This window comes from Erithacus rubecula, assembly GCF_903797595.1.
Source record: "Erithacus rubecula genome assembly, contig: SUPER_Z_unloc_2, whole genome shotgun sequence".
Taxonomy (NCBI): domain Eukaryota; kingdom Metazoa; phylum Chordata; class Aves; order Passeriformes; family Muscicapidae; genus Erithacus; species Erithacus rubecula.
In genome coordinates, this window is record NW_027635860.1 from 10618307 (window position 1) to 10637428 (window position 19122).

Below are 19122 nucleotides of genomic sequence, written 5' to 3' on the forward strand. Positions count from 1 at the left end.
GCCTGGGGAGGTGGAGTCACCATCCCTGGATGCATTTTAAAAAAGACTGGATGTGGCACTTGGTGCCCTGATATAGTTGAGGTGTTAGGTTGTGGCTTGGTCTTGATGATCTTGGAGATCTCTTCCAACCTAGTTATACTGTGATACTGTGAAAAGCACTTGGGGATGAAATTGGGCCATTTTTAAGGAGAATATACAGTTGGGTATTTATCTCACTGGAGCTTAATTGCTTTGTTTTTTTAGACTATTCCAAATTATTGCTTTACCTCCACCTCCTATGGTCAGCCTCAAATTGTCTCATATTCTCTTAACATTAAGATGTGTTGTGGTGATTTTTGCTATTTGATATTTCCTACTTGTAGTGAGAATTGAAAGTTGCTGTAAATAAACCCTTGTATTTCAGATGAGGAGGGACTGTAGGTCTAGTTTCTTAATTCTTTCCTTTTATTTCTTTTGTGTTAAATAAATCTCCTTTGTTAAGCTGTATACCATGTAGATGTTTGTAACAGACTTGGTGTAACAGATCTCATACATATTGAAGCTGGCATAAACTATGCATTTGTTCTTATTTCTAGTTATTAGAAAATATATTTTTATATTTAAAAGAAAATATAGAATATTGTAGTTCTGTGTATATTACATGTCACTGTATTCTTCCTGTTCCTGTTCTTCAGATTTCTTGCTTGTCAAGTGCATTTCACTATGGTATGGGAATAAAAGGCAGAATTTCTTGGGTAATACAACTAAAGAAAGTAAAACTTCTGGTCAGGTAGTTTACAAGGACACTGAACAGTTACTTTTGTGTAGTTATTCCTTAAAGAGTGGAAGTAGTGAATCCTTATGTTATTGTAGTTAACTTATGTGAAGCATATTAGCATGTCAAATGATTGTTGCTTTTCATCACAGCACAGTCCTTTAATATGTGTTGCAGATTTGTATAGTTCACCAGTGAAAATTATTTAGATCACTTATTCTAATATAGAAGTGGAGACATGAAAATTTACATTAAAAAAGGAATTAAGATTGTATCATTCCTTGCATGAATGGTTTTGGACAGTCTTGGCATGTTTTTAGCAAGCTGAAAATTAATATGTGTTTATTATTGGTTGTTTGTGACTAAATCTTTTTTGCCATCCTTCAGTGAATAAAATTTGCAAGTTTAATGTTGATTACCATAATCAGATTTTTAAATCTTGCGAAAAGTCCAATGCAAATCTATAGTGTAGCTATTTAACAACAGGCAGTGACTGTTTGGCCAGTATGGCTGCTTAGTTTATGCTTAAAAACTCTTGATTTATAAGAAGCCTTTTATATATGTCTTCAATCAGACATGGTGTAATTTTCTAGCATAATTATTAAAGAATACTAAAATTTTGGAATTAAATACTGTGTATAAAGAAATGGGGAGGTAAGGACAGTTGAAATTAAACAGGGAAGAGACAAAAGGTTTATGCTGGCATACCCTCAGTGTATGAAAGGACAGATAACTACTCAAGTAGTATAAAGCAGTCTGATGTCAACAGATCTGGTGACTGTATTTCCAAAAATAATTTTAAGTATCTCTTTCCTGCAATGGATATTGAAAGTAGCTAAAGCACATAAGAGATACTTAATGGTTTATTACAAGTTAAATTAAAAGTAATATTCTCCTAGTCTGCAATATATACAGAAACATTTGGTGGTATTTAATAAAATTTACGAACTGTGATTCTTGCTATATCAAATTGGTACCTTTTTTCCCCTGCTGGTAGAACACATTATACTAGTGTTTGCATATGTGAAATACTCCATACATTCCATTTTACATATTGAGGAAGTTTTTATGTTTCTTCCCATTATGCAAAATATGTTTGAGAATACATTTTGTGTATCAAAATGAAATGTGGCTGACACGGCCCACCAGAGCCCGGGCTAGCTCTTCAGAGGCACACCATGCCAGGTGTGGGGAATTGCCCCAGGATAAGATTTCCTGGAGGCAGAACATTTAGAGTTACTTGCTCTTCAGTGTGCTCGGGGTTTGGGGTTGGGCAAAGGAGGCTCTCAGCTTCTGAGGTTCCAAATGGTTTACTATAGTTGGAGGGTTCAGAGGTAAAGAGCCCCAAGCACTGCTGTGGTCGGGATTAAATAGGTGGCAGATCAGGGGATGGGTACAAACAATTGGCCAATGAGGGATCCTTAGGGGAGGAGTGGAGGGCAGGGTCTGGCAGGGTTACAACCCATGAGGGAAACAGGGGGAGGAAAAAGGGTTACATGGGCCAATGGGACATAGAGTAACAGGGGATTTCCAAATGAGTTAATCCAAATGAGTGGGATTGGCCCAGGGTGGGATTGACAAGGAAGGTACTGGAACAGGCGGTGGGGTTACAATGATGGACAAGGAAGGGACTAGAACAAGGGAGAGGGTTACAGTGATAGACAAGGAAGGGACTAGAACAAGGGGCAGGGTTACAATGATGGACAAGGGGCGGGGAATGTCAAACAAGGTAGTTTCAGGGGTGGATACAACTTGGGGACAAGCCAACTGGGGAAAACATAGGGGTACATAGGAGCAAACTAATATAACAATAAACTGAATACAATAAACGTGCCGCAATGTGTCTCTTTCTGGTCGTGTATGCAGGGAAGGGAAAGGAAAGAAAAGGGGAAATCAACAGAGCCAATGCAATCTTTACTGGGTTGAGCTAAAGCTCATGGAAGAACTTACTAATATATTAAATGTCTCAACGGTGATTTGCTGAGAACTAATGTTCTAATGCATTAGTCATCCTTATGCTCCTTCTGTTTTTGCAGATTCTGAAGGATGACTGTTGCTGGTTTCTGTGACACCACTTGAAGTCTCCCGTGCTGTGGATTGATAAGTAACGTGGAGGTTTAACTGCACAACCTGGGAAGAAAGCATCAGGAGTGCTAGTCCTTTTCAGCTCCTTAAGTAGATAGCAGTACAGTGCCATCTGTCTGCAAGGGAACATTCTTCAACAGCTTTTTACAGCTAATAAAAAAGACAACATAGTATCATCCACCTTCCTGATTTACAGTGTATTGCTTTCCAAGACAGATGGTCTGTCAGAAGCTGGAGGATGCCCGCAGAGCACATAATAATGAAGTAGTGAAATGATACTGCTGCTGCTGCCACTTGATTGTCAGGATCACTGCTGATAGAACTGCACTGCCTTTTTTCTGCTTGCTTAATCAGGCCAGAAATAGCAAGGTGGACATGGCTGGCTTCATTAGCAACCTGCTAATACTACTTCTTCTGTTTCAAAACATCTGTTTGGGTTTCAGAAGCCCACTTTCAGTCTTCAAGAGGTGGGTTATGCAAGAAAATACTATGTGTTGAATGCATGCAGTCACAGTGTTACAAAAGTATGAAAAAACATATCTTAGATTAAAATGTGTTATGGTATTTGTTGAATTTTGATCATTGCTCTGAATTTTCTTTCTGCACTTTTGAAATGGCCCTGTTGTCATACTGAAGACAGAAATTAATATTTTATCTATAGAGTTGCTTGATAAAGGTGATATGTAGGTAGAAGGATAAAATGGAAATTAACACACCTTTTTTAGTTAACACTAGTTAACACTACAGCTGTATTTGAGACTATACAGGGAGTAAATATATTTCAGGGGCTGGAGTTAGCTTGCAGGATAAGATGATGTTTTAACAAGAAAACATCAACTAAGCTGAACAGTCCTGAGAAATTTAGGGGTTGGTTTAATTCAGAATTGAATAGGTAAACTAGAATATAGTGTGGACAAGAGAAGCAGCCCCTCTTAGCTCCTGAGGAATGCATTGTACTATTATTGAGGTTGGGTATCCTGTTGCTTATGTATACATGAATATACATAGCCAAAACTTGTATCTGTGTTGCATAAATGTTTCTCATGTCTTACCATTCAGTTCTTTATAGTAATCTACATTTTTCTTACAAGTCGTTTATATGTTGCATTCAATATAGAATTTGATATTTGATATTGCCAAGTTTACTGTTTTACTTTGTTACTTGTAGTAGCATAGAAGTTGTTATAAATGCCAAAATTCAAATAGTGTTTGAATTAAAAGTTTCCCCTTTGTATGTAATTTATGTAATGTAATGTATGTAATTATATTTATGTATGTAATTATATAGAATTACAATCCCTAGTCTCAAACACCACCCCCCCCCACAAAACTCTTGAGAATTATTAGTAGTACTTTACAAAATGTAATGAACTAATTCTCTATCTATACATCCCTGCGCATCAGACAATTATTAGGATGAGATAATAGGTTGCATTTTCAGCTAACATTTTCAAAGCTAGTAATCTGATTTCTCAGATAAGGAGCTATTTCAATAAGTACTACTAAGTACTTACTGAAGTAACTGAACATAACTAAGATGTTTTCCTCAGCTCATGATGGAGTGAAATTTTCAGATCACTCCTGGAAATACTCAGCATTGTCTAGTTCATTACTAGTTCTGTGAGGGGCACTTCTTTTAAGAAAGACATAACAAAAATCAATAGTAAAAAAAAAAAAATCTTTCTTTGTTCTTCTTAAGATATAAAGATACCAGCAGATCTCGTTCCACTGAATGCCTTGGAAGCGACCAGCCGGTGATTTCCTTTGGTCTGTCAGATTTTGCACTTGACATCCGCATGCCTGCAGTGACACCTAAGCAGGTGAGTCAATTGCAATTTTTGCCACTTTCTCTTCTTTCAATAAGATAGGAAAACCAAGCCTTCCCTACAATATCAATCACTCAAATAAAATGAAAAGAAAACCATGGTGACTTTTATAGATACTATTTAGTTTTCAGCGGAAAGTAGGCAAAAAAAGGTAGCCTCAAATTAGAGAAAAATCTTTTCATTGAATTCATTTTATTTGTAAAATGTTGGTTTCATAAACTGAATTATTGAAGTTTTATAATGTGAAATATTTCTAGCTGTGCTAGTAAGACATGGAGTTGCAGTTTACGCCATATCTTGGAAAATGAATCATCAGGGAACCTAATTACATTAATCTGTATGTTGCTGCTACTTTGGCAAGCTGAGAGAAAACAAAAAAAAAAGCACTTTAAAAGGGATAGTACTTCTGAACCATTATTTTTAACTCTCAAAGTGCTCCATGAAAGCTACTATTAACTAGTTATGGTTTTATACTCTTTAAGGTATGAAGTGTATTATATTCTATTGATCCAAATGAGTAAAAGCAAAGGCAGTTAAAATTTTTTAATTTAACATTAGCATTTTTCAGATTCACATGAAAATATTAAGATTCCACTGTCATTTTCACATCTAATTTCATTAAGCGAGATAAAGGATGTGTTTCGTTTTTTTTTTTTTCTTTTTGCAGTAAGCTATTGCAGGGAATTGTATACATCATTAGGAGGTCTACATCTCTTTTAGAGGGTAACAGATGCTTGAAAAGAGCAGTATGTTATACTGCAGTAATCAATGACTTGTTGTTGCAAATAGCACTTTTTAAAAGAGTGAAGGGAAAATGAAGTTTTCAAGTTATTGGGGAAAAACTCCTCTGGAATATGTAATTTAAAGCGAGAGGTGTTATTTCAGCAAGTGCAAAACAGAAATACGGTTTCTACTAGATCTTCTTTGCAGCAAAATATTAAACTTCTCCATCAGAAGAAATAGTGGAAAGTACTCTCAGTTCATCCAGGTGCATACTTGTAATTGTATGTAATTGATTATATCTGAGGAGCCATCAGTTGAACAGCTAGGAAACAGATATGAGGAGATCAGTCAGTTCAGATTCCTATTAAAAAACCCTTCTCTTTGTGTGTTGTCTTCTCAAGGCTGAGGGGAAATGCTACCAAAAACCCTGCATTTTTTAAATGAGTTATTGGGCATTTTGAAGGGGTGGGAGGGCCAGGATATGTCTTACAATTCATAACTGCAGTTGTTCTATGGGTGCACAAATGTCAACCTACCCCTTACATGACTGGAAAGCGCTCTACCTATATGTGAGTTGTGCATTCTTTTGGCACAGGTACTATGCATGAATATTGGAAACCGTTTAATTTCTACTGCAGTGTGAAGCGTTGCTGCCATTGGCTTTCAAAGTTTGACTATAAGGTCCTAAATTAGGTTATGCTTTAAAATGAAACTCTTCTGAATGCAGGTTAAATGGAAAACACAGAATATTTCCTTTTCTATTTTTAGAAGGCTTTAGTACATTAACTGTGTAAATGTATATAACTGCAGTACACAAAGGCATTGACATCAGTTGTATCAATTAACATTCATACATCCCATTTCTTGCAAAAACACAAAAAATGTTTTATTATCTGTGCAAATCACTTCTCTATGTAATCACATATTGTTATCACCATTGTACCCTCCTCAGTTGCATTTGCTTGTTCACACCTGTCCACAGAGTCTTCATTTAAATTAAGTTTCAGGTTATTCACAACAGGATTTTTAACTTCATCTGTTTAGATGTCCTTATAAAAGGGAAGGCCTGTCAGATTTTGAGTTCATGGGTGTAGTGAAATTCCAGTAGGTGATACATTTCCCTTCCTAAACAGTCTTACATGTTTGAAAGAAAACATTTAAGGAAAATGAGGTTTAAAATAGTTAATAGTATACCTACCAACCTAATAGCCACTTTGATAACCTTGTAGCCTGATCTGTTACATATTATGCACATTCATTGTGGCAATGAGTTTATTTTTTGTAGTAGTAAACCAGGTAACATACATCATATTTGCCCGAGTATCTTGTAAATTATGCAATGCTTTCTTCTAGATGGTCCTATTGTATATAGTAATTTGTTTAGTACTCCCACATTAATCTTCAGAAAGTGTAGGGAATTTTGATGTTTTATTTCTATTCTTTAAATTCTAAATTTTCCCCAGTTTAAAGGTAATTTCTGTTGTCTTTTAACAGTCTGATACCTACCTCTGCATGTCAGTACCCCTGCCGGTGAATGATGAAGCCTATGTAGGTGAGTATTGGTTAACTGAAAGGACTTAAGCTAGCAATTTTGAAGAACCTCAACATTTTCTTTTTTTCCCTTTGACCCATATTAACTTAATCTTTGAACATCAGAGTTTCCAAAATTCATTTATCATGTCTAATGCAGAAACAAACTGGCGGGAGCTACTTAGAGTCAAGATAAAACTGTATCTGATTTGATTCATGAGTAATAGCAGTTAAGGAGCTGCACGCAGATGCCACTGGCAGTCAGTGCCAAACAGTCCATTTGTAAAGTATTGGCTTTCTGTCTCTGGCCGGATACTTAATTCTCCACTCCTGAGCAGACTGTTTATTTACCTTCTGGTACAGGCTGTAAATCCTTTGCACTTACAGTCAGTGTTGGCTGCTGAAAGATTTTGCTTTGAGGAAAAACCTAACCTTCTCCCTATTTTTTTTTAATGACATGACATAAATAAAATGGCAGACAAGCAGAAGAAAATGCTGTAATGCATTAAAAAGGCTGTCATCATATAGATCAGCAGAAGAACACCATCTGTTCAGAAAAATCTTTACAGTAGTTAAAATTGTATTATGCCTTGCCATGAACATGCAGTTGTTCAGATAGAGAGAAGGCTCATTGCTTGAGCTGAAGATAGTTTTACTTTCAGGGCATGCTATAATCTGTATAAAAGGAAACAATACCTTTCTTCCTTTATGCTTTTGTTGCATTTTAGGATACCTGCACTTAATAAAAGTATGGTGGGAATCCCATGTAGTTTTTGATGTAGTGTTTTATGAGATTGTTACTCCATGTGGATTTTCTTGTGGAAATCCTTCAGAAGAATATTGTATTTTGATTTTTGTGTTGTATTACAGTAACTAAGAGAAATGCTTTCTCTATATATCTGTTTTGTAAAGAGGTGAGAATCTGACCTCACATTTTGGTTGTGAGTATGACTCCAAAAAGAAAAATTAACATAAGAGGAGAGGAGTGAGTGTTCATTCTCAAATAAGCTGTGGTTACTGTGCTGTGTGTGCAATAGACTCTTCTGCTTTTGTTAGAAAGGCAGTTCTTAGAAAGGCAATACTACTAGCTTCCTCCTTAAACAGCTTTTATTTATTGTTTCACTGAGTTGAAAAATTCCATATTTTATTCATTATTAGGTTGCTCCACATCTAGTTCTGTTGTTTGTGTTAAAGGAACATAAACTTCTTTTAATGGTGTGCATATGCTTAAAAGGATCTACTGAAAGAATTTGCTTCAAAGTTATGCAAAGTTTTAGTGCCAGTCATGCAATGCAACCCATTTTAATTTTTTATGTAGATTTAAAAATGTGTATGTTCTTCATCTGATTTTTACAGTATTTGGTGACCTTTCCAGTGTTTACTGTTCCTGAGTACCTGTCATTACAAAGCAGACTAAGGTCTCTGGACAGAGAAACCATTTTAGTTGTTGTTTGGAGCTTTAAAGAGCAAAAGGAACTTGATGACCAGTCTGTAAGAAAACCAGCTTGTGTGAACATTAAGTGTTCTCATGATAGCATTCCTTACAAACTCATATTTTTCCATGCTTTAAAAGTAGAAGATTATTGGGCTTTTTTCCTCTTTTGTCGCTTCCACACAAAATGAATAGGTGTACGGTCAGTCTGAAGCTCGTGATAATTTCCATTTTGCTTCAGTAAAATCACTAGAAAGTTCCTCGTGGAAAAAGGCTCAGATTGGAGTCTTCATAACCAAAGGACGTTACCTGATCATTGGAAAGAGTAGACTCAATCATGTCCAGCTGCAGAGAGTAGAAAGAATGTAGAAAGACCTGCCTTATAAAATATTTAAATAGAAAATTAAAGGTTTTCATGAAAGATGTTTTTACAATAGGCATCATCACCTAAGAAATTAGCTGCTCACTGACTGACGTGTTTCATTTACTAGTTTGAATACTGTTAAGTGTTGTGAAGCTATTAACTTGCATACATGTATTTTGTGTTGCTTAAATAAGCACAGAAGATTGGCACAAAGACAATGTTTATTCTTTTTGAAAGGATGGAGTCTACATTTTTATGGTTTAAGTGGCATCTGCCTTCATTGCCTTGCCAATAAATGGTGTAATTAACTTTCCATAAAAAATACTGGTTTGCTTTGTGACAAAAACAACAGAAAACTAGCATATGAACTGTCACTGGGTTGCTGTTTAGTGATATATTGAGAAAACTGTGTGTGTTCTGAAGAGCTTCAACGTGAAGATGAGTGAATACACATAATTGAAACAATAAACTGGATTCTTGAGACAGTTTGATGGTAAAGCTACATGTTCTGACTATGGTTTATTTGCTAAGTAAATGTCTTGTGCTTTGTTTCCTTTTATGGTTCAAAAGGACATTTTTATGACTAAGTATCTTTACAGTTTCACTAATACTTGCTAATTCATTCATTTTTTTAACTTTGCTTTCTTATTTTTACCCTTGTTTCTTCCTTCCTCCAAGATATTGTGGAAGAGGTGGCTCTATTGTGGAACCTGCAGAAGGATACTTTTGTTGCATATTGACGAAATATAAGAGCCTTGGAAGAGAGAGCTTCTTTTTTAGTGTTGTATGTGGGTAGTACTACATTTGTAGAAATGTACATATGTATATATGTAGAAATTTTTCTGTAACATTTTTTCAGTATTTTTATTAATTTCGTATGTAAGGACTTCGAACTCAGACTTCAAATTTGCTGTTTCCCAGACGAAAATCAGTAAACATTCATGCTTGCACAGGGACAGTGGATATAACTTTGTACTTCAGAACTGGAGGGATGCTGTACTAGAATTCACAGACTTACTCAGAGTCAGTTCTCAGACATTGCCAGAGGAAGGAATCAATCACACTTACTTAGTGAAATGTTCCCAGCTGGAAGGAGAATTAGAACAGGTTTTGCCCTATGGATCTCTTTCAATCATGCATCTATGTATTTTTGTTGATGCTGTATTCTGTATTATGTTCTTTAGTGGATAGTCAGATTCTAAAGGCTGAAATTCCTGTTTGAACCAGTTTCTCTGTCCCAAAAGGCTGTAAATACTGACAAATTTGATTAGGGGGAGTGTGTTTTTTGTGAGGTGGTTTGGTGTACATGTAAGTTAATGTAAGAAACATATGTTTTACTCCTGTGAAGTGAAATGACTGTGAGATTAATATGTAAAATATTATTAGTGAATGAGATTAATATGTAATTTTTCAAGAAAGTAATGCTCCAGTTACATTTTTAAAACATCTCATTGCAGTTTTCTTTTTCTGCATCCTGTTAGATTAATGTTTATGAATAAGTAGCCAAAGCAGAAACTCAGGTGATTCTTTAATGGTACAGGAATTGGTAAAAATTAGTTTTTTCATTACTTAGTTGTAGAGATATCTAAAGAGTATGCTATAGACACTCATAAAAATTGAGTCTGACAGCAGGCCACTCCGCCAAGAAACTTGACTTCGTCTTTACCTGTTTACATTAATTTACATGGGTAACCAGTAAATAAATGTCTTTTTCTTACTGACTTATTCTAAGTCCCTATCTGTCAGACTGTGCTGTAGTAATGAAATTGAGCCTTCTACATACAGCAACACAGATTGAAGTAATTGGATGGTTTATTACTTTTCATCCATAAAGGACTCTGAGAAGCTCTAGGTTTGTTACTCTGTGCTAGCATGTGTAAACTTTCCTATTGCCAAGCAATGATGTCTTCACTGTTTTGGAGGCCTCTGATGTCTTCCTAATTTCCCAAACTCCAGGCACTGAATTCTTGATAAATTTCTTTAAAGTTAATTCTGTGACAGAGAGGACAGTAATATTAAAAACAAACAAACAAAAAAATCCATCAACTTTATTTAATTGAATTGTTGTTTGTAAAGATGAACTTCTAGGAAGTTATTTTTTTTTAATACATAGCTTAAGTACACACTGTTAAGGTTAAAGTGATGTCATGTTGTGTTCATTCCTGTTTCTCTTTGAGTTTGTGGTTCTACGTAGTACTTGATCAACAAATTAGGTCAGACTTCAATTTAGTATGTATACAAAAACTGCGGCTTTTATTTTAGTAATAATTTGTATCACATCTCCATGCATTAAAAAATGAACTCTTGAATATTCATTACTGTAAAATGTAGAGGTTTTCAACTAGGAAAATAGGACTGCTGTTTGATACTTCATAAACCTTTGATAGTGACAGTTCCCAGCACAGAAGATGCTGGAATGTTACAAGTCCAGAGGAGTGACACAAGGAGGAGCAGAAAGATGGAGCACCTCTGCCATGGGGAAAGGCTGAGACAATTGAGTTTGTCTAGACTTCTGGGTGACCTAATTGTGGCCTTCATCCCACAAGAAAGATGGAGAGAGATTTTTTAAAAGAGCATGAGTGATAAGGGGAAAAGGAAAGACAGTAGGTTCAGATTAGCTGTTAAAAGAAAATTCTTTACTGTGAGGGTGGTGAGGCCCTGGCAAAGGTTGCCCAGAGAAGCTGTGGTTGCCCCATCCCTGGAAGTGTTCAAGGCCTGTCCTAATTTGAAGGACAGGTGTCTGCCAATAAAGGCAGAAGCTCCTCTTTGAAATAGAGAATTTAATTCCACGCCCCCTAAGTATTATGATTGTTTGAATCAAGGACTCTAAGACAGAGATAAGGGGGTAGGAGTAACAGCTCTTTTACTAATATATCTAACTGTACAAGCAGAAACAACAGCAGTTATTAAAATTACCAACAAAACAGAACAGATAACTCGGTTCCAGTCCCTTCTTTAGCCGCAGGCACACTCTCTGTGCTCAGTCACGGTGGTGAGGACAGGGCAGAGCCCGCACGGCTGCGGAGAGCCAGCGGGAGCGGAGTCGGGGAGGGGGTGGAAGCAGCAGCGGCCGCGCTGTGTCTCAGGTGGGAGCAGGCTGGGAGCGGGCTCCTCGCTCTCTGTTTCTGTCCAGGTGATTAGCCGTGTCCTCAGAGGCAAGGAGGCTGGAGCAGATGCAGGCGCGGTTGATCGCAGATCGTCTGGCTCCCCCCGCTCTGTTCCGGCTGTGTGCGCTGCAGACGGGGGTCCCCCTCCTCCGAGCTCGCCTAAACACGAGCGACCACCCTCCACCAGAAGCCAGCCCCCCACCTACCCCCTTGTCTAGAGTTTGTCAAAAGATCCTGGGTGTAACCCGGCACGCTCTTTTAGCATGATAATGGGAAAAATTCTTTACACTGGGACAAAAAACCCAGCCCCCAAGAAGGCCACATTCAAGCTCTTAGAAACCTGACATAGTGGAAGGTGTGCCTGCCATGGCAGTGGGGTTGAAACAAGATGATCTTAAGGTGCCTTCAAACCCTGGCCGCTTTCTCATTTTCTGACAGGTACTGCATTTGGCTTGAATCCCACATTAATCTATATGGCTTTTGCAACTCGGGATTTTTCAGTTGGTTTTTTTGTTTGGTTTTTTTTTTAATCTTCTCTTTGGAAAAGGATTTTTTTTGTTTCTTTTAACTTTTTCTCTGGGTATGCTGCACAGAAAAACTGTACAGGAATCATCCTGTAACATCTGTACAAAGCTGTCTTAAGCTCATAGACTGACTTGACGTTTTTCAATGCTTCTTTAAGCAATGATGAGGTATATCAGCTAAAATAATGTATACCAGAAATCTGATTTTGCTTTGTTATCCCTGATGCATTTTTTTTCCTTAGTAAGAATAGCATTTAGTAAGGTATTTGTAATAGGTTTTATAATAGCATTTAACGGTCCTGGTTATACTCTAGGATATCACTGTAATTGGCACTGTGTGCAAATAAAAGACTTCCTGAAACACTCATTAGAATATATGCTTGCAATGGGAGAATGGTAGAGAAATAAGAAACAGAGAGACAGTATTTAGCAGCCTGACAGGTGGTGGCTTTAGCAGCTAGCAGGCCTAACCTTCAATTTGACTTTTGTTGAAGGCTGAAACCCCCTCGGTCCAAGCCCAGACAGTCCGACCAGTAGGTTCCCTGGGAAATGGCTCAAGTGACTTCTGTGGAGAGGGACATGATCCTCTTGTTTGGAAAAAGATCTTTAGTGTTGTGAAAACAGCAAACAGGAAGGCATGCAGTGTACTAGGAATGAACTGAGAAAATGCAGGATCCAGGGTAGAGCAGGGATGTTTGCACACTTGGATGCAGGGAGCGGTTAAGGTGGGGTCTGAGAGGGAGATCCAGTGGGAAAGAGTGATTAAGAATATTCTTCCAGTGGGAAAGAGTGATTAAGAATATTCTAAATTCTGCAGTGGAAAGTAACCGATACTAACAAAGAGAACGGAGAACTCTCTAGTAAGAATCTTCATAACTGAACCAGGGGGATCTTGGGAGCAAGCCTTTTGCTTACCGTGACCACAAGGGTTTTCCCACAGCCTTAGCCTGAGGATCTCTTTTTCTCCTGCTGAGCCAACACCAACAGAAGTTTGTATTAGTAAGTGGTACTTTCAGCAGATTTCACAGGTATTCATTTTGACAATAAAGTGTGGATAATAACAGCTTAAAATGGCCTGAACATCTAAGCCTGAAAACTAAGGTAGGAATTCCACAGAATGATACATTGCCTCTGCTGTGCAAGAAGCCATAATTTTGCTTCTAATCCTTACTGATAAAAACATAAACAGAAATTGTCTCCATAACACAGATTAGGTTTTTATCTATACAATGAGTAGAATTTGCTTGTAGAAAAATAAATATACTGGGTGGTCTTTAGACTTCCTTCATGCTGGCAACTTCTGTAGTTCTGAATTCATATATTCACTCAAAGTACATTCTCAGGGCATATGGGTACATCTCTTGTTTCCCAGACCAAGTCCTCAGCTGTGGCATGCTCATTTCCTTATAGTCTGCCACCTATCTTCAAGCTAAAACTTGGCTTGCATGCCTTAACTTTTGTCTGGTTTTCCTAACTTACCATAACAGATCTCAGCTCCAGAAATTGGGTTAGAAGCTATTTGTTTGTTATTTTTCCCCCTGTGAAACTGGGACAATAACCCACATTACCATTCATTTTAGGAACCCTGCCACAATTGTGTTAAAATACTGATTTCAGAGTGCAGGTAATGCCATAAACCTCAGGAGCAGAAAAGTGTTTCACTGGTTTGCAGCATCACCATCTCCCTATGTTAACAGCTAAAAGAAGTTACTTGCAGACTCCTCGCTGTCTGTGTACATGTACACAGGGCAGGAGGGCAGGAGTAAGTTGTCTTCAGAATTTCCACTGTAGTACAAGGTTAAAAATTACATTTGCTGCAACTGGAATATTTTTTCAGTAGTAATACAAGAATGTAGTTTGGTTTTAGAAATGCCATCATTGCACATTCATGGTCAATATTACTCCCATGATGTTGGTAAAATTTTTACTTTGCTAAACAGGATGACAAGTAGTTAAGAAACCCAGCCAGTATTTTATCTATGGGATGTTTAAAGAATAGGCATTTGAGAGGTAAACATTCACGTCTAAGCTTCTAATAAAGAGAAGTATTTGGGCAATGAGATTATGCTGACTTTGAACAAATCTTGTTTTTTATTCTGAAGGATTTGATGTATTACTGAGATTTAATCATAACCTCTTCTTTGAACTATTGTCTCAAGAAAGATGCAGAAAAAATCTAAGCCAGGTATAATACTGGAAAAAGATATCACTTAACACATAAAATTTAGTTGCTTTTCTTTGTAATGTACTACTTGTTTGTATTTTTTATGAAATACAAAAGAAGTAGAAGAGTATTATCAAATCAGAAGTGGGCATTTCAAAGGCAGACTGCATTTAGGCTGGTGACAGTAAAACTTTGTGGTTTGGGATTCACTGATATATAACTAAGTATCGTACTTCACTTTTATGTAAGGTGCCATGGTCTTGATTGGGAACTTGGAGTTTCTTTTTCTTAATAAATAAATGAGGTGCCGTGTTTTAGCTTAGAAGAAAGGCTATTGAATGAAAATTCAAGGAATGTGTGTAAGTGGAAGGCAGAAGTCAAATAAATGGGTGGGGATGTACTTGCCTTATTTGCAGTAGTACAGGGAATAATGGCACGGGATGGTCTTGGTTATGTAATTTATGGTGAAATTATGGATAGCTTACTTGTTTTGCCCTGGTTTTTTTCAGTTGACTTTAAGCCTCATGCCAGCATGGACACAGTCCATCACATGTTACTCTTTGGATGTAATGAACCTTCCTCTACTGAAAATTACTGGTAAGAGCTGCATCTTGCTTTTGTTGTTAACCAACTCTTTTTTGGTGTTAATTGCTTAAACTCCTTCTAGTGTCAGAATCTCTTGGAAAAGTAGGAAAGTTTGAAATGAAGAAGAAATGTATAACAATCTAATCTTTCCACACTTAAAGTGTTTTGGGTTGGTTTTTTTTTAACTAATTCTGTGTTCTTCATGACTAAAAGACTGTCTTCAAGGAGGAGGCAGAAGCTACAGTAAAGAGAGTGTCACTGAATACCAAGAAATCTAGTCTTCAGCCTTTAGTTGGCTAGTTTTCTCTGTATGAAGCTGTGTAGCAGGTGTTCAGAATGAAACTGAGTGAAGGATAAACTGAAAAAGATAATCAAGTGGTTGGTAGTTGACTTGCCCTTCAAAATGCCTTAGCAGTAAGAGCAGAGGGAAACACCCAATGCCAGTAAAATAGATGTGTGAAGGCAAAGTGAAGAGAATGTGAAGGTGGATGGAAATGATTTGTCTGTCCAGTACTTCTGCAAATTTTCTGTAGGTTTTCATGAGAAAGAAGATGAGGTATTTTTGCTGATGCCACAAAGGTCATACGAATTATTCTGAACTGTAAAGCAATTTTAATATAGGTGTTCTGATAGAGTTATGTAATCATAATTTATCTTTTAAGTATTTACCAAAAAGGTAGCTGGACCTGGAATTTAGAACTAACAGAATAGTATAATATATTTTCAAGAAAAATACCCCAAAACATTTTGAATGCCTCTTTTGGGGAAATGATTTGATTAATATTTTAAACATGCACAAGAGATTTTCCTCAAAAGTCTTATCTCCTGTTTACCTAATAACCAATACTTCTAATATTGAAAATGTTGTAATCTTGCACAGTTGTGCAAGAAAAGCAGATGCTTAAGAAGTTCAGACCAAAGTAAAACTGAAAGCACAGAATTTCTATGAATTTCTTTTCCCAGCGTACAACTTTTCTGTGTTTTTTATTGTATTTCATATGACAGAATATACTTGAATACTTTAATGTGAACAATACCCCAACATAGAACTTTTCCATTCTGGCCTTTTAAAAACAAGTGAACATTCTATTTAAAACTGAGTAGATTGTACTTGGAGCTTGTGCTGTTCTCATATTTCTGGAAGTAGTTTTAGTAGTTTTAGTCTTGGAATAATGTGTACATGAGAGAATACCATTTTTACAGAATGATCAGGAGCTGGTGTTGAGATGAAGTTATGTGACCATGCCTGAGTAACCTCTAACTCATGTTCTGAGGTTGTAGAAGAGATGGATCCAAAGCCAAAAAACAAAGTTCTTAGAAACTGAATCAAGCCGACATCTCTGTTTTGAGTCTGGAGTTCAGGTAGTTTTAGCTCCCTGGCTGTACCTTCATTCTCCCAGCAGAAGAGAGGCTCTTACCAATGGCAGCCTGTGCAGTGTGGCAGCTAATGCTGTTTTTGTTCTTGTTTGCTGTATTTAACACCGACCTGTCAAAACATCAAGATACATATTGTGGTGGATTGAGCTTGGCTGGACATCTGGTTCCCACCAAGTTGCTCTATCCCTCCACTCCTCAGGATGGAAAAAAACTTTTGATTCAAAAAAAAGGCGTTTTAATAAGGCAAAAGCAAATGTTGTGCCCAAGTGGGGGAAAACAAAATATGTTATTCTCTACTTTTCATCAGCAAACCACTTCCTAGGAAGCAAGACTTCAGCATAAATAATGGTTGCTCTGGAAGACAAATGTCATAAATAACAAACTTGTGCATGTGTGTGTGTGTGTGTCCCTACCCCCTTCTCCTCCTTTCATTTACCTTTTCTTGTTAGGTGGGTATGATATGGTGTGAAACATTTCTTTGGTCAGTTTGAGTTGGCTGGCCTGGCTGTGTCCTCTACTAAGGTATTTCCCAAACACTTCTGTGTTGTCAACACCTTTCTAGGTACTCATGTGAACCCCAGCACTGTGAGGGTTGCTGCGGGGAAAATTAACTCCATCTTACCCAGACCAAATACACTAGTGTAGTGTTTAAATCTGCTATTTAAAAATTTTTTTATGCAGGCTTTGATTATGTCTTGCTATTTTTTATGTGTAATTTCCGACATTTGCTTTGCTTTCTCAAAATTAAAGCTCTTCACTCACTGTCTCATCATTTCACATCTTTATTTTTGCAGCAGCTTGCAGCTTTTTATCTTGCTCTGCCCGCAGTTATTTGCAAGGCTAGAAAGATGATTATGTGTTTTCTACATAAGATAAATGAAAGAGTGCTAGAAACTTCTAGCCTCATTTTTTAAAGTAATTCTGATGACTGTGTGTTATTGGCCTTCATTGTTGTTTATTTTGTTTGGTCATTTGCTGTTCCTTTAGTTGCCTTAAGGCTAGCAAATGATGACTTGCTCTTCCATCTAGTAGGGAAAGAATAGTTGTTTGAGCAGATTTCTATAAGAGTTGTTTAGGAAGGATCCTTCCCTTACTTTTCGCATGCTCAACATTTTTACTGAGCTAGTTTTTATTCAGTTAGATGTGTCACATCGATTTTTTTCTTTCTTCTAGTTTCCTTTTCAAAGTTCTGGCAATATTAGTTACATATGTTTTTTTCAAGTCAAGTTGTTTTTTTTTTTTTTACCATCATGATGTAGATTAGTTGTATTATGGAAAAATAGGTTTTTAGGGAACATTGAGAATGCAAGGTCAAAGGTTATCTTTGCTGCTGCCCCAGAATGTTCTGCAACATTCAGGGGCTAAAAATGATGATTTGTCTTAGTCAATCACTTCAAGTACCCTCTTTTAAAGTCTTGATTAGTTTGAGGAGTGCAGTGTAATAGAGAAAGATATAAAATAAGTTATTTGTTACCACAACCAATGCAAGTGTGCTAAAGGTATAGCCAAATACTGGTCTTGCTGACACAGTGAAATGCTTTGCTTTCAGTGTAGGTAATCAGTCAAAACCCCAGTGCTATTAATTAAAACAGCTCTTGAGCTTACCCAAGACTGGGGAGAATGCTTTGGGGAAGTTCAGGAGAATTTGCAAAAAACACAAAGATCCAAGAAGCAGTCAGTAAACTCTCCCCTACCCCACAATCCCAAATTTTGAGTCAAAATCAGTTTTTAAAACAATACTTATAATATGCATCTATAGTCCATTTTTAAGGTATTCTGTGTAACTCATTTGGTTTTGAATCTCATTTTTTGTAAGCAAAGCAACTATGAATTTCAGTGATTCTTTGTTTATAATATTTATACTTTTTAATAGTTCCCTGCTTTTCAATCTGTTTATCTTATTACCTCTTCTTAGCAATCTCTTCTAGTTTTTTTGGGGTTTTTTTCTGAGAACTTAATGTTTCAAGATTATCATTGATGGTGAGAGGGTTGACCATTTTTCAAACAAAATGAAAAGCAAGTGTCTGCATTTCATCTCTGTCCCCTGCAGTATTCTCCCTCCATTCTGGTAGCCTCTCAGAAGAAAATTTGAAGCAGCCTGCACAGGGCTTTTTCCTAATTAATGTATTCTTAGAAATACTGTGTTATAAATGGAAGACTGCTGGGCCCAAAGTGGGGTGGTAAAGCTGTGACTGTGCCTGTAGTTCCTTCTGGCATTCCTCCTAAACAATCTCCTCTACCAATTTCCAAATCATGCAGCTCAATACCTGAGCTAGCTCAGGTTAGATCCCTGAAGTCTCTTAAGTTTTTTGTATAGTAGCAGTGGGAAGCTGCACAAGTTTCAGCTGCAACTGCATCCATCAGAACATTTCCTTATCTTGAAGTAAGTTTTGATTGTCCTTTGAGGTATGGGTGTGTTTGAAGGGGAAGATGACCGAACTGTTAGTTATGAAGATCTAGAAATACATTTTGTGAGTTTAGCTACTATAAAAGAAGTGGTGTGTTCCCTTATCTCTGATACTCTTATGGTTATGCCAGGCCTTTCAGCCAGAATTAAATACAGTAACTAGGCTGCAGTAAAACTGGGATCAAAGAAATGCATAATATCCTGCTGAGGTGTTTTGATACAAATGCCAGAAAAGCTTGCTGTT

General features: G+C 36.9%; 1 protein-coding gene across 7 annotated transcripts in view; it reads left to right on the forward strand.

Annotated features, from left to right (window-relative positions):
- PAM (peptidylglycine alpha-amidating monooxygenase) overlaps positions 1 to 19122 on the forward strand; it is a 123203-nt gene that overhangs the window by 46735 nt on the left and 57346 nt on the right. For all 7 annotated transcript variants that reach the window (XM_079331194.1, XM_079331198.1, XM_079331192.1 and 4 more), the window contains exons 2-5: positions 2791 to 3306; positions 4539 to 4659; positions 6883 to 6940; positions 15019 to 15106. In XM_079331194.1, coding sequence (XP_079187320.1) covers positions 3215 to 3306; positions 4539 to 4659; positions 6883 to 6940; positions 15019 to 15106 — 359 coding nt within the window. In that variant the 5' untranslated portion in view covers positions 2791 to 3214. The remainder of the gene's footprint in view (positions 1 to 2790; positions 3307 to 4538; positions 4660 to 6882; positions 6941 to 15018; positions 15107 to 19122) is intronic.